Here is a 14,866-nt window from a genome sequence, read left to right on the forward strand (position 1 = left end):
GGGCAATGCTGGGTTCATTTAATAGGTCTGTCCGGTTGGACCGACGGCCCAATTTGGACCGGTTCAAGCGGTTCGGCCCATGCGGTCCAATCTTAGACCGTTTTCTTCGAAATTAGTGTCAAAATTCTCGTTTCGATGAGCTCTATTCTAATTTGATATAATATTCATATTTCTAATCTTTTTTTATTAAAAACTAATTTATTGACTAATTATCTACTAATTTATCGGGGTTTACATACTGCACGTTCTTCTTCTTCTTCGTTATTTTTCTCTTTCGTTAACGTCGTCACCAACACCACCTCCTCCTCCTCCTATTCCTCCTTCTTTTTTCATTGGAATTTCTTCTCCTCCTTCCTTTTCCTCCTTTCCTCCATCATCAGTTATCTCGTTGTTGAATAATTCAAGTTCAGATTGTCAATTGAACTAGAACGAAATTGATTATTATTTTGAATCCAATCAAGTGGCTAAGGTGTGGTTCGATTCAAGTTAATATTTTCGTTAGTAGTTTATGATTCTGTAGGAAAATAATATTTTTGTTTGTGAAAATTGTTGTTCATCGTTGATGGTTTGAATTGAATGTAATGTAAAAGTTCTGCATTAGAAGAAATATTTTTCTGTATTTGCAGCAAATTTGGGTGTAACACGAAGATATTTAGGTGTAACACAAAGATATTTGAGTGTATTATTTAAGAATTTTTGTGTATGTGTGCTGATAAGTTCTGCATAATTCAAAACTCTTCTTCTCCCTCCTCCTTATCTTCTGCTGCTTCTTCTTCTTTTTTTTCATCATCATCATCATCTTTTTTTTTTCTTATTCATATTTTTTTCTTGTTTTATCTTCTCAAGTTTTTTCTTATTTTACTCTCTTAAAAAGAATGAAAACAAAAAAAAATCAAACAGAGAAGAAGAAACACATAATGGTACAAAATTACTTGGAAGATGATGAACTTACATCCATTCAACTAAAAGAAAGAAAGAAATAAGGAAAAAAAGAAGAAAAAAATGCAGCATTAGAGGAAATATTTTTCTGTATTTGCAGCAAATTTGGGTGCAACACGATGATATTTAGGTATAACACGAAGATTTTTGAGTGTATCGTTTAAAAATTTTCGGTGTATATGTGCTGATAAGTTCTGCATAATTCAAAACCTTTCGTCTTCCTCTTTCTCCTCCTCATCTTCTGTTACTGCTTCTTCTTTTTTCATCATTATCACCATCTTCTTCTTCTTTTTTTCTTATTCATCTTTTTCTTTTTGTTTTACCTTCTCAAGTTTCTTCTTGTTTTACTCTCTTAACAAGATAAAAATAAAAAAATCAAGCAAAGAAGAACAAGAAACACATAATGCTGCAAAATTACTTGAAAGATGATGAACTTACATCCATTCAACTAAAAAAAGAAGAAAATGTAGCATTAGAGAAAATATTTTTCTGTATTTGCAGAAAATTTGGGTGTAACACAAAAATATTTGGGTGTAATACAAAAATATTTGAGTGTATTGTTTAAGAATTTTTGGTGTATGTGTACTAATAAGTTCTGCATAATTCAAAACTCTCTCTTCCTCCTTTTCATCTTTTGTTGCTTCTTCTTTTTCATCTTCTTATTTCCTATTCTCATAATTCTTTTTGGGAGGAAAAAATAAAACAAAAAAAAAAATACATAATGTTGCAAAATCAATAGAAAGAAGAGGAGGAAAAAAATGCAACAACAACATAATAAAAAAATAACGATGAAGATGAAACACGCGAAGAAAAAGGAAGAGAAATGCAAAGAAGAAGAAGAAGAAGAAGGAGGAGGAGGAGGAAGAGGAGGAGGAGCAACGCGGGATACAAAGAGAAACAACGTGATTTCAAACGTGTGTTATGTAAGTAAATTTTGTTGGGTTAAGATTAACTTATATAATTTGTATGCCAAAAAGATTTGTATATATAGTAATACTCTAAATTAAATCAAAACAAATCAAGTTTGTAATTAATAAATCTAAATTCTTAATGTTGTCATTGTTCACATTAAACAATTGGACATTGATGCAGTGTAATATACATTACATTGATTTTTATTTTTAGAACTATTTTTATCCTAATTGACTCTAGTTAAATGGACCACTAATTAATCTTCTAGACTTTCTCTAAATAAATAGTTAATAGCAAAATCCTAGACAACTAGTAAACAGCACCTAAAGAAATCATACCTAAAGAAACCATAGCAACACAAAATCAGAAACTTAAATACATCATTAAATAACGTAGAAACTTAATACTCTTCCCATGGACCCTTTCTTACTCATACCCCTATCCACCCAAGCCTCAAAACATTTCTTAAAGGAACTCCGTCAAAGAAAAGGTAGTGTACCGTTTCCAATTCACTCATACAAGCACACACTTTGCATTCAAACTCCACAAAAACATATTTTCACAATAGTTTTTTTTTTTTTTTTATCAAAGATAGGAGACTCGAACCCGTAACTTTTTAATTGAGTATGGGGAGACTATGCCATTTGAGCTATTACTCATTGGCACACAATAGCTTTTAATAATAGAATCAATCAAATAAATATATTTGTGTTAAATTAAATCAGGACAAATCAAATCAAATAAATGTAAAATCTAAAAAACAATTTGCAATTAATAAATCTAAATCTTTAATTCTATAGTTGTTCACATTAAACAAGTGCTTAGTTTATAAAACCTTAGTGCATATATTATACAATACATTGGTCTTTTCTTCTTCTATTTTTCTTACGTGATCAACAATCATACCTTTGAACTATCTTTTTTTTCAACTTCTAAGAATTTAACAGAGTTGCTTTCCAAGGTTAAGTTAGAAATAGCACGACCATATATACAAGAATGACGAGGGTCGATGACGAACAAGAATGACTATAAAAATGACCGAGAGTTTTTTCTGATGACACCGTCCATGGTTGTTGGTTTTCCGCCATTTTATCGCGCGCTGCTCAACCAAGGTTTGTGTAACAGCTGCGCTTCTAGAGCCTAGTCCCAACAGCTCGGTTGTGATCAGGCAAGTGTGGGCTGCCTCCGAGTTCCGAATCATAAGCAGCCTGATTGACAAATATCTATTTGTCTCCATTGACACTGAATCTCCAGCGTAGTCATCCATCCCCCACCAAGATTGTCCGAGAGGAAACTTACCAAGTCATGAAGGCCAACGTGGACGCGCTCAAAATTATTCAGCTTGAACTCACTCGCTCAGAAGAGCACGGCAACCTCCCTCACATAGGAACCAACAACAAAACTCACTACATCTGGAGTTCAATTTCAGAGACTTCAACCTCATACGTGACATTCACGCAAAGGACTCTGTGGCACTCTTATGCAGCCAGGGCATCGACTTTGCACGCAATGCAGTGGCCAGAGTTTCTTCAGTGCATTTTGCGAAGTTGGCAGCAGCATCCGGGCTGCTGTTCAACAAAGCACTGACAATGGTCACATTCCATGGTGCTTATGATATTGGATATTTGGTGAAGATTCTGACATGGGGGTGTTCTTCGACGCGCTTGGAGGAGTTCTTGGAGATTGTGAAGGAGCTGTTTGGGGGAAATGCTTATGATGTGAAGCATGTGATGAGGTTCTGCAATGGCCTTTATGGTGGTTTGGAAAAGGTGGCTGACACACTTCAACTGGACCGAGTTGCTGGGAAGTGTCATCAGGCTGCTGCCACACCTTTCACAAGATTAGAGAAACTTATTTTTTGGTTAATGATGATGGGTTTAGGGAATATGTTAATGTATTTTTTGGGTTAGAAATTGCAGAAGCTTAATACTTTCTATGAATTACAACGTAGCATCAAGTGGTTATTTTTTGGATATGACCGTTATTTTATAACACTTGAATTGGTTGTTTTATTATTCTGTCTATGACTCTCACAGTGATCAAGTTTGTATTTGAGTTTAGACACAACTTTCAATAGACTTTCATTATTATTTTCTTTTGAAGATTTAGCAAACATATTAAGATCTTATTATTGGGTTCATCATCTTACTGAGAGTCACTAAGGAGGCGCAGTATTACAGCAAATTCTTTATGGTGAAAACATTTTTCTGTATTGTTGTAGGGCATATATTCACACAATATAAATGAACACAATAAACATACTATCTATTATCTAAAGCAATTTTAACTTAATAAATATTAATTAAATATTTTCTGAATACAGTATTACACATGAACAAATTAAAACATCCAAAAGAAAATTTCATGAGATGACGGCAAGCTACCAAAATTGTTATTTAGCACTACAGGCTCAACCAAACAAAATTTTTCTTACAATAATGAAGAGTCCTAATTTCTAACTATTTTATACAACACTGAGCAATATGATCTTCTTTGCTATATACAAAATGAATTGTGACTTATGTAAAATATATCAATAAAGAAAAAGGACAATCATAAATTCTAGTTACATACAAATATGAATAGGTCTTAAGTTTTATTCCGTAATTGCTTCAATAAACCCTCCATTGATTCAATCTTTTGACTGAGTTCTTTAGCAATGGTAAGTTGCTGCCCAGAGGACTCTGAAATACCAAAATCACTGATTAAGGCATTGATCTTTTCCTGTGAATCTGCAACTGCTTCCTCGAGCAAAGTTAATGTCGGTTCCATCGTTGATTTGTGCAAGCTTTTGCTTACCAGCTTCGGTGATGGACAAAATCCTCTATTGTGGACACTATCATCTCTGCTATGCTTAGGAGAGAAAATCTTGTCAATGCCTTCACTTCCTGCATGCCATCACAAAGTTACTAAAGAAAGATAATGGAAAACGTACGAGTTTCATAAAAAGACTGTAATATTAAAAGATAGCCCATGTTCTATAATGTGCTCAAAGTTACAGTTTACTAGGCCCACAATTAGTGTTTGTTTCAAATTCTGAAAAAAAAAAATGATTTTACAACTTAAATTTGTTATCCAACTGAAAAAGCTAAAATATGATTTTCTTAGACATACATTATCAGGTTTCTGCCAAAAATCTGGAACTGAGATTGTTTTGAGATTTAGATTATTTTTTAAAAAAAAACTATACAGATATATCAAAAGTGAATTATATTGCTTTAAAAATTCAAATCCAAACACACCAAAGTTTCCGATCTAGGAGAAACCTGCCGAGTAGCTAGCACAAATATAGTTCAAATTTCACCATGTGCACAAGTTCAATAAAAACAATCTCTTTCTAGTAAATCAAATATGATTGCCAGCAGAAGTTAGATCACTTTAACAACCACATAATCGAGATACCTTGGTTTTGACTTTTGAGTCAATTTTCGGTTGTTTTCCTAAAGAATAAAGAATTTTAAGCTACTCTTCTTAAAACATTATTTTCTTTTATTAGAAAAACGAATATATCATATAATATCTTCATTTCTCTAGAATATCAAATATCTTGGTATTAGTTTTGGTATTATCTTTTATTGCGAGATCATTTCCTTATGTATGATTAGGGTTTTGCTACTATTATATAGAATTACTGTACCGTTGTAACACAACACAACATAATCATATTAGTGTATTTAATATTATTTCGTAGTCTTTATTCTCTTCCTCTCTCCTTCTCTGTTTGAAACCCTCAATGTCAACATCTTTGATCCATACACTAAGCCTCACTAAAATCCATTGTCAATCAAGAATGCTACAGTCAACATCTTAAATGCATCTTTTTCCCTTCATAGCTTTCCTAAAGATGAAACATTTATGTAGCAACGAATGATCGCCACTATAACTTAATAAGGATTTATTATTAAATAAAAGCATATATAAGTGAGAAAATTTGGCACCTACCTAAGTTGCCTAGTTGATCCATTACAGAATGGCCGACCGAACCTTCGAGCTTAAGCACTCTTAGAATTCCAGCTGCTATCCGGCCCATGGAATCAACTTCAGATTTGCACAGAAAAGTAAGGTGTTGAGCCTCATCACTGGTTAAAACCACCTCTATCTGCATAGTAAAATCTTAATCACACAATGATAATAAAGAGAGAGACAATGAGGTTATGATTAAATATGGAATTCCCATTACCGGTTGCTTAACAGTGAACTTTAGATTTTCCACTTCCCAATTAGCCATTTCAACTTCAACATTATCCTCACTTGATACCAAATCCAGCTGAAGACAAATTCCTGTAGCAGTGCCGTTAACTTCTTTAGCACCATTTGCAATTGATTTTGACAAATGAATCTCTTTCGGTCTCTGCGGCTTCATGATCTGCAGCCCTTGGATTCCAACCTGTAAGAGGTACGACAGAACACACCTTAATAACAGGAAAGACAACGACAAATTGCACAGCGATATCATCAATTAGTATCTGAGTTTCAGTTTATTTTTAAGACTTCCAGTGCAAGTAAACAATTGTTGACAACCCTATCAACACAGCCACCACTAAACCTTATCTCAGTGTGTTAAGCTCGATTGCATGGACTACGCTAGTGTCTTCTTATGGACCATGTCTCATCGTAAAAATCTAAATTCATCTAAATGCTTTTTCATGTAGGTGTGCTTGGTCTCCCCTATCTTTCACTATTAAGCTACCCTCAGCCTAATCTAATCTACTTACTAGAACTTCCACTAACCCAACTTTTTCTCATGTCTAGCGGTGCCATAAATTTTTTCTCTTTAAACTTGAGTGGTAGATTTTTATCACAAATAACACTCATAGCATCACTCAGCTTCTTCCATTTCACTTTAATTTCCCATGTTGTGCTTTATTGCAAACCTCTACACTGCTAATTCCAGGACAGAAGACTTAGGAAATCAATAACTAGTGTCAAAATGTTATTGAATCTTATTGACATGGATTGATGATTTAAGTCATAGTTAAAATAATAATTTCCAAATTGATTTTTGACAAGAGTATGTCACACAGAATAAACAAAAATTGCAGCCACTGACTCGACATCCAAGCAGCCATAGATTGAATTTAGTACTCCGTTATATTATAATTTTAGTATACCAAGGGCACAAATTCAATTTAGAAATAAACTAGCCAAGTTTCTCAATGTTATTTATGCAAGACTAATTAAATCATTAACTGCAGCGTGGAAAATCTATCTGGATATGCTGTCGGATAAGATGAATTGAAAAAAAAAATACTATATTCTTCAAAGCATCAAGAAATCCTTAATTCCAAAGAGTGGTGCTGCGACTTATAGATAAATAGCACTAAATATTGAAGAAGAAATAATTGTGTCCTTACTGTAACCCGTTCCACAGGATACTGTTGTTTTCTACGTGCTGGCGCTTTTTCACCCAGAACATTCTTTGGGCTGCTTCTTGTAATTACTTGCAAACTTTGGAAAGTTGTGTGCCAACACCTCTCTTCTCTACTTACATTTTCTGGGCTAGATATCCACCACCTTTCAGCCATCTCTTGTGCCCCTTCAAGAGCAAATAACCAGTCTCTCAATTCTATGGTTATATCCACATTATCTGGCTTCTTCAATTTTGGAAAACTGGTTTCTTTCCCTTTGCTCAAACTTCCTGGCATATAATTGACTAATAAGCAAACAATTTATAAAAACAAACACAGAACATGAACAAAGAAGAAATCACAACATATAGCAAATATATTGGCTATGAAAAATAAGGTAACACTGTTCATACCATCTTCTGAATTATCAACATCGGGAGGCGTTGTCTTGAAAATTGTTGCCAATGGTCCTGCCTGTAACTTTTCTAAGCCTTTACAAAGACCCTTCCCAGGACCACCATCAGGACCAAGTATTCCAAATTGATGTAGGAGGACTTCAGCATAGTTCATTCCCCCACCAAGACGAATACCAGATACAGAAGCTGAGCCATTCAAACAATGAGACTCTCTATCTTGTTCCCCCAATGGTATGACATGCACCATGTTTACATCCAGAAAAGGGATTGAAGGAGCATTTCTGTTCAATAGATGGTTCCTCTTGTTATGTATCCAGAATACAGTTCTCAGTTGACAGTCTCCACTGCTTGAAGGAATATTTTCTCCAGAACTTAAGAATGAGCCATTCTCTCCTGCTATGTGCTTCTCAGCATCCACGCAATCTATCTGAACACTCTCCCAGCGTGAGGTGGACGAAATAACAATAACACCACCAAAGGTTCTATGAGTGGCACTAATTAACAAATCATTTCCAACAAACTGCACTAGAGGCATTCCCTCGACATTCAATGGTGAAGACTCAAGAAATCGAAGTTGAAGGTCTTTAACTGCTAAACTTACAGCACTGTCACTAGGAGTTATGTCCATTAACTTTTCGCTAGAAGATTTGTTCTTAACCCCCTCCAATTGTTTCCTTTTTCCAGCCACTGCTATTTTCTCACTAACTCTCCCAAAATACACGTAAAGATCCAAGATAAAAAATAATTGTTCAACAGAACTATTGGACAGAAACTGTTCACAAGCAACACCAACTCTCACAATACCTCCTGGAGGAGGAACCTTTAACAATGGACTGCCATCGGCAGTTGTCATAGCTACTTCAATCCAAGCACCTTTCAGAACAACACATCTCCATAGTCCTGTGGTCCATCCAAGAGAATTTTGACGTGCAGGTGGGCCAGTACATGCTTCCAGAGATAAAGTAATCTGGGCTGCTCTGGCACTCCACTTTCTCTGGCTAGCATCAATTGGTTGACCTTCCCAAAGACAGAAACAAGCAGGATCCTTATCCAGTTTAAGCATTCTTAGTTTCATTGATGGTGAATCTATATATGAAAAGTCTTCAATATGAAGCCTTGCACCAGCAAAGGAGGTTTGGACTACATTATCTGTGTTGCTTTTAGAAATATCCAACTGGGCCTTGTCCAGAGGAACCATAATATCCAGTCCACTGAGAGTGAAGAAAAGAGAGTTTATTGAGGAATCTGGTAAAATATCACCAGAATTGACAACAATTCTATCAGCTAAGAAAGAAGATATTCTAAGGCAAGCTTCTTCCTGAAGATGAATCTGGAAAATAAAGAAAGATCAATAAAGAACATAATCTACGACCGTAGCAAATATATAGGCATAGCAGGCAAGTTACTTGTTGAAATAAATTACACATACCATAAGAGGCTGACAGTCAATAACTGTTTGAGAAGCAAAAACTGGTGGAAGTGGAGAAGGCACAATCTGAAGGGAATGAAGGCAGATTAGAGGAGTTCCCTCAATCAATTGCCACTGCTGTTCTCCAAGTGGATATATTGGAGGGCAAAAGCTTCTAGCTGCAGGAGGGAGAAAATGGGATTGAATAAATTTAATCAAGCAAGGAATGGCTGAGTTCAGGCATCATTTGTAACAGGCACAATGGTGTCACTTGATCCTTGTAGTAATCCTCATTTAGTAGGACAAGACTTTGTTGTTGTTGTTGTTATCATTAATGTGAAGCTATGTAATATTAAATAAATGTAATGCTATCATTGTCTAACTTTTTCATTAAATTCACAACACATTACTGGACAACACCGAAACAAAATTATCCTTATCAGCATTGCAAAATTAAGTTAATAAAGCATTACCGAATTCTGGCACATGAAAAGACTCTCTTTTAACAGAATGCATAGATGGCTGCACTAACGTACATGGCGGGTGTGAAAACTTGTCACTGCATTTCAAGAAACATATACAATTTAGTAACAGTGAAAACTATTTCAACAGTCAGCATGGAAAAATGAAACCATCATTATGACTATAGCAGACTAAAACAACCAAGTAGGGCACATTGCTAATAGTTTGATTTCTTGTTTCCCATTCTGAATGAAATTATTTGCTCAAGAGCCAACCAAATATATCTAACAACAAAAGTTATAGGTGCCACACAGGCCACCACCCATTCCCAATATTTTTCACATTCACTAAAATGTTTTTCCTTTTCTTTTTCATTTCTTTCCTTGTTAAAGGAAGAAATATTAATGTTAGGGGAGAAGGATAATGCAAACAAGGTGGAGGACAAGAGATCCTCAATACAAAGATTAGCTTGACAATATTCATTAGAACAATAAAAACTTTCCAACCTCTCCAAGATGCACCAAGTAGAAGCAAGACACCAACCCTGTCCCAGATGGCTTAAAGATATTTTTAATATCTATAAGTCATTGTGATCTTTGTCCCTCAACCTTTTCTTTCTTTGGGTCTGAGTTTTGTTCCAGCATTATGTTTTTGGTCTCTATTATTAGGCCAGCACTATTAAGTGGTGATGTTATAAAATCCAAAAGAAGGTTTACAAGGACCGAAGAAAAAACTTCCAATATATGTAAGGACTAATATTGGACTTGCAATGATCAAAGTTTAGAACAGCAGGACTAAGAACCAAATATTGGAAAAACGTGGTAACAAACACCAAGAAATTTATTTTGAGGGACTAAAACCAAAACACCCTATTTTAATTTAAACCCTTTTAGATTAGTTTGTATATAGTTTCCACTTGACTTAAAGTCCTATTAACACTGATAAACAATGTGAAAGACCCTTGAGCAAAACAAGTTTAGTTAATTACTTAATCCTTTCAATAGTTATTCGGGCAGAGCATATAACACAAACCTTAAAAATAGACCTGCAATGGTAATCCTGGTCAAACTACTGTCATTTTCTCCCTCCGAAAGACTTGCCTGCAAGGAAAATATATAAACAATTAATTGTTCCCCAAGGGATGCCAGAAAAACTATGGCACATCAAAGGACCAATAGACATGGCAACTTGCCAATGCATAGAGAACTAGATAAACATTTTTTCATTAATGTATTTCTAATCAGCAAATGCTGAATAAGATCATCCAAGATAAACATGCAAGACAACTATGCCCTAAGGTATTAACCATGGTTACCTCCTATCTTGTTGTCAAAGGCCTCATGAACATCACTATACCTCTTGTAAAGAAGGCATTCTTCTAGAGTCAGCTTGCTTTTCAAATATGAAGGCAACGGTTTATGTTTATGTACCACTAGATCAACAAAAGTATTGTAATCATAACTCACAAAATGATTCAACGGTGGATACACCCTTACATTCTCCTTTTAGAGGAACTTTTTCTAGTTGATTATATTGTACCTACTAGATATAAGAGTAATGTAGCATCGATTATGAAGAATAATGTCAGAATATCTCAGAATAAATTCAATATATCCTGCATATTTAATGTACCTTAAAATGATCTTCAGAATATAATATGGAATGTCATTAAGGAAGGATTTTGTTATTTGTCATTTGCCAATTGTACTATGTTTATTACTTTAATTAGGGTTAGGAATTTTATTTTGCATGCAGATTTTAGCTTGCACTCATATTTTCGGTTTATTTTTGTTTTTACTTTTAAACACTTACATCATTCCATGCATGTTATAAATCCTCCTTTCCCTATACATATTCTATGGCATCAACAAGTGACGCAAACGATACCAGGAAGGGAAGAATGATTCGTAAATAAAGACACAAAAACGAATATAATCAAGGAAATTACCCGAGACAGAAAAAGGGACTGCATTAATAGTTCAAGCTGGAACTCTGCAAATTAATGGCAATTGTATGATCATTTTGTATGCCATGTATATGCATAAACTATTAGCTCTAGGATATTTGATCCTGAGTAAAGGAGATTAAAATCAAATAATGTAAAAGGTTGCAGATATACCAGAATCTTTGATGCAAATAAATATGTGGTCCACAACAACTGAGACAAGAGAGCGCCCAGCAGCTTCAGTAGATCTCTGTCATGATTCAAATTCAAAGACGACTCAAAAAGCTAGAATAATAGAAGAGCTTTGTCCAACAACAAGCTTCTGAAAACTGATTTTCTCAAAGGTAGGAAAAGTTAAGGCAATTGAAACCTTCTGGGCCTTCAAATTTACATCTCCCCTGTTTAGACAGACAGATAATCCTGTCATAAAGCGGAGAAGTGCACGAAGTCCTGCACACATAATATATTAACTTCATACATCATCTGTGCCACTTGTATCGATTCAATGTGGACACATGTAAAAAGTGTCCTTTTAATTACCTGGCTCACTTAATGCAGGGCAAAGGGCTTCTGTAATGTGCAACTGAACCTCAAGCCCAAGTGGACTGTTGGAGACTGTTCTCTGAATTGTGATCTGGGAAATAGCAAGCACAGTCACATTTCATGAGTCAGGAATCTTAAACTTTTAGAAGAAAGTAGATTATAATAAAGTTGATTAGAGGAACTATACATATGCTTCTCCTGATATTCCTTCTAAAAAACGCTCCCCTCCAAAGAATACTCGTTTTGCACCATCATCATCTCTCATGTTTGCTCGCTCTTGAGAGCGGCCTAAAGTATCATCCGTGAACATGTCAGGATGAGGCAAAAGATCAATAGACAAAGATTCCCACTCCAGTTTCTGAAGATAGGGAGGGGGGCGGATAAGAATTATTATACATAGTGAGAAATACCAATGAATGTATAGAGATGATATAGAATATCAATATTTAGAAGGTAATGTATCCCAATATCGGTCATACACACATAAGATATAAAATGAAAGGCGTAATGCAGTACTTTGAATACATATATATACTTCGTATTACTTGAGAACTCCCTTGCCGCCTTAAGATTTACAACCTGATAATGCAAACGGACAAAAAAATCTTCAATAATATTTATACCAAGGGTCCCAAATTAATTGTAAGCACGAGCCGAAGCATAATTACCTCCCAGCTTTCATTTGTTGTATACAGCAACAAATTGCGTATGGTGACAGATGCCATAGGAGGTGCCCTACAGCCAGAGATATAGGGATACTTATGGATAAGTTTCGGATAAATTTATAACATAGTTTTTCGGTCAAAGAGGACGAACAGTCCATCAGGTTTATCTGTAAAGCTACCCTATAAAAACATGCACTATCATTAAACTCTATTGCAATGAATGCAGACCAAATACTGCACTAATGACCAAACCCAGCAAAGAAGATATAAATATTGATTTCAATTCAATTTATCGATACATGACAATGACTGCAGAGCATAAATAAACTAAAGTAGATAAACAATTCAGAATACTGGTAAGAAGAACTTACCATGCTGCTCCCCCTTGGGGACGGGCACCCCCATGAGTTTCAAGTAATAAATTAACTGTTTGAATTTGTATAGTCATTCCATCTGAAATCTGATGGAAGTCCACAGTCAGCGGCAATGAGGAACATTCAAATTGAACATGCACATCAGACAAATTATTTCTATTTGCAGCAAACTATTAATCCATATCCTAAACTAGTATCTCTTCATAGATCTTTATATTCATGCTGCATAAGAATCTCTCAACAATCAATAGCAACAACGTTAAAGTTGAAAGGATGGAGAAAGATAGAAAAATGTGGAGTCCAGCTAAGGCATGAAGTGAATCAATTCAAATCTCCCAACTCTGTTAAACAATAGTTTTCTGTCTTCATTTCCATTTTCAATTGTGTACATCCATTGTAAAGTTTAACAACTACAAGCATCAGATAACTAGTAAAATACACATGGTAGATGTTACTCAGCCACACATAACAACATAATCTTAGTAGTAATAGTGTCAAACCTTATCAGCAAAACCATAACCACTACCCTTTGAAGAGGCACTTGATGGCGTGATGCTGCATACAATAGTATAAAAGACTTACTAGCTAAAGAGAACAACAAGATTTCTCAGACACTTTCAGCAAGATAAGAATTTTCACTACCTAGCATGATTCTCGGGCGGCCTTTCATAATCAGAATTCTCCTTTAGAACCAAATCCAACCGATCAATTTGCACAAAAATTGGCTCTATCTGCACACTGCTCACTGACGGTAGCTAGAAAACTCGCACATTGAATTTAATCAAAACCATAAATTATATTACAACTACTTCTAATGAAGAAGCAAAATGTCAAAAAAGCTATATAAAATAAGCATAGAGGGTTAAAGAAGACATTGATATAAAAATTAGAAAGAGCTAATGATTGCTGAACTAAACAATCATAAAACATTGAGTTCCAAAATCTTCATTTTTCCAGTTTCCACCTATTTTACTAGTAACTCTCACGAACCAAAACAGCATAGCCTTAAAAAGAAAAAAAATATAGTGAGAGAGTGATAACACAAACCATAATCTCCAATTTGCCAACTTTGGCGGTGGTTACATTGAGTGCAGGTGGCAATCCAACGCTAGCATGCAATGCATCACCATTTATATCTGAACCATCATCATCATCATCATCATCATCATCATCATGGTTACTATTATTGTAATTAACACAAATTATACAAAATAAATTACAAAGTGGAAATACCTAAATTGGAGAGCTGAACAGTGCGACCCTGCAACTTGAACTGCTCTCTGGAGAAGGATTTGAGCCAATACTTGAGAGTGTACTCCAGAGCTCTCGCTAGGATCGACTCCATGCCTAGCTCCTCCCTTCGGATCCAGCTTCGGAATCACCCCCCGAACAAGAAGAAAAAATCTCGTGGAACGGTGGAAGAACCGAACCGTTATGTATATTAGATTAGATTTGCATTGGATTTTGGATTTACATTAAATCATGCAAATGGAGATTCATGTATTGAAATTATTATTATAATTATGGGAAAAGAAAAAAAAGGGGGAAAATATACTGGCTAACCGGGTTTCGATGTACATATTCGGGTCGGTGCTTTTTTTAATCTGGCTGTTTATTTTTAGAGAAAAGGACAAATAGATCCCTGACCTTTTGCTCTGTGGATATTTTTGTTCTTGATCATTGAAAAATATTTTTAAATTTTTGACCTTCACAGAATTTGGATAGATCAGTCCGACTGAGGCATTTTGACGAATCAGTCTCTGACGAAGGCATATGGACGGACGGACTGATCCGTCCAAATTTTATGAAGGTCAGAGACTTAAAAATATTTGTCAATGGTTAGAGACAAAAATG

General features: G+C 35.1%; 1 protein-coding gene and 1 pseudogene across 7 annotated transcripts; one reads left to right on the forward strand and one right to left on the reverse strand.

Moving 5' to 3' along the window:
* Positions 1–2,782: 2,782 nt before the first annotated feature.
* Positions 2,783–3,761, forward strand: LOC107632853 (putative CCR4-associated factor 1 homolog 11 pseudogene; annotated as a pseudogene).
* Positions 3,762–4,235: 474 nt separating this feature from the next.
* LOC107630140 (uncharacterized) lies at positions 4,236–14,604 on the reverse strand. 7 transcript variants are annotated; one of them, XM_016333199.3, is made up of 20 exons: positions 14,246–14,604; positions 14,060–14,148; positions 13,655–13,767; positions 13,513–13,567; positions 13,010–13,098; positions 12,642–12,708; positions 12,519–12,552; positions 12,161–12,261; positions 11,971–12,064; positions 11,801–11,880; positions 11,605–11,680; positions 11,434–11,477; positions 10,518–10,585; positions 9,497–9,582; positions 9,045–9,202; positions 7,613–8,945; positions 7,206–7,489; positions 6,032–6,238; positions 5,794–5,950; positions 4,236–4,739 (listed from the first exon to the last, which is right to left on the reverse strand). In XM_016333199.3, the coding sequence occupies exons 1-20, from the start codon at positions 14,355–14,357 to the stop codon at positions 4,441–4,443; spliced, it is 3,546 nt and encodes a 1,181-aa protein (XP_016188685.1). In that variant the 5' UTR covers positions 14,358–14,604; the 3' UTR covers positions 4,236–4,440. The 7 variants fall into 7 exon arrangements, with proteins under 7 accessions (XP_016188685.1, XP_016188682.1, XP_020974170.1 ...); XM_016333196.3 differs by having other exon boundaries at positions 12,161–12,331; positions 12,490–12,552; XM_021118511.2 differs by having other exon boundaries at positions 12,161–12,331; positions 12,509–12,552; positions 14,246–14,601.
* Positions 14,605–14,866: the final 262 nt, after the last annotated feature.

Source organism: Arachis ipaensis, chromosome B3, assembly GCF_059453495.1.
Source record: "Arachis ipaensis isolate K30076 ecotype BB chromosome B3, ASM5945349v1, whole genome shotgun sequence".
NCBI classification, from domain to species: Eukaryota; Viridiplantae; Streptophyta; class Magnoliopsida; order Fabales; family Fabaceae; genus Arachis; species Arachis ipaensis.

Bases quoted from the DNA above. Each gene is read 5' to 3' on its own strand.
- LOC107630140 (XM_016333196.3), bottom strand. From the start codon at position 14,357: ATGGAGTCGATCCTAGCGAGAGCTCTGGAGTACACTCTCAAGTATTGG. The intron at 12,709-13,009 runs GTAAGTTCTTCT...CTCTGGCTGTAG, and splicing joins CCCCAAGGGGGAGCAGCATG to GGCACCTCCTATGGCATCTG. The intron at 8,946-9,044 runs GTATGTGTAATT...TTTATTTTCCAG, and splicing joins TTGACTGTCAGCCTCTTATG to ATTCATCTTCAGGAAGAAGC.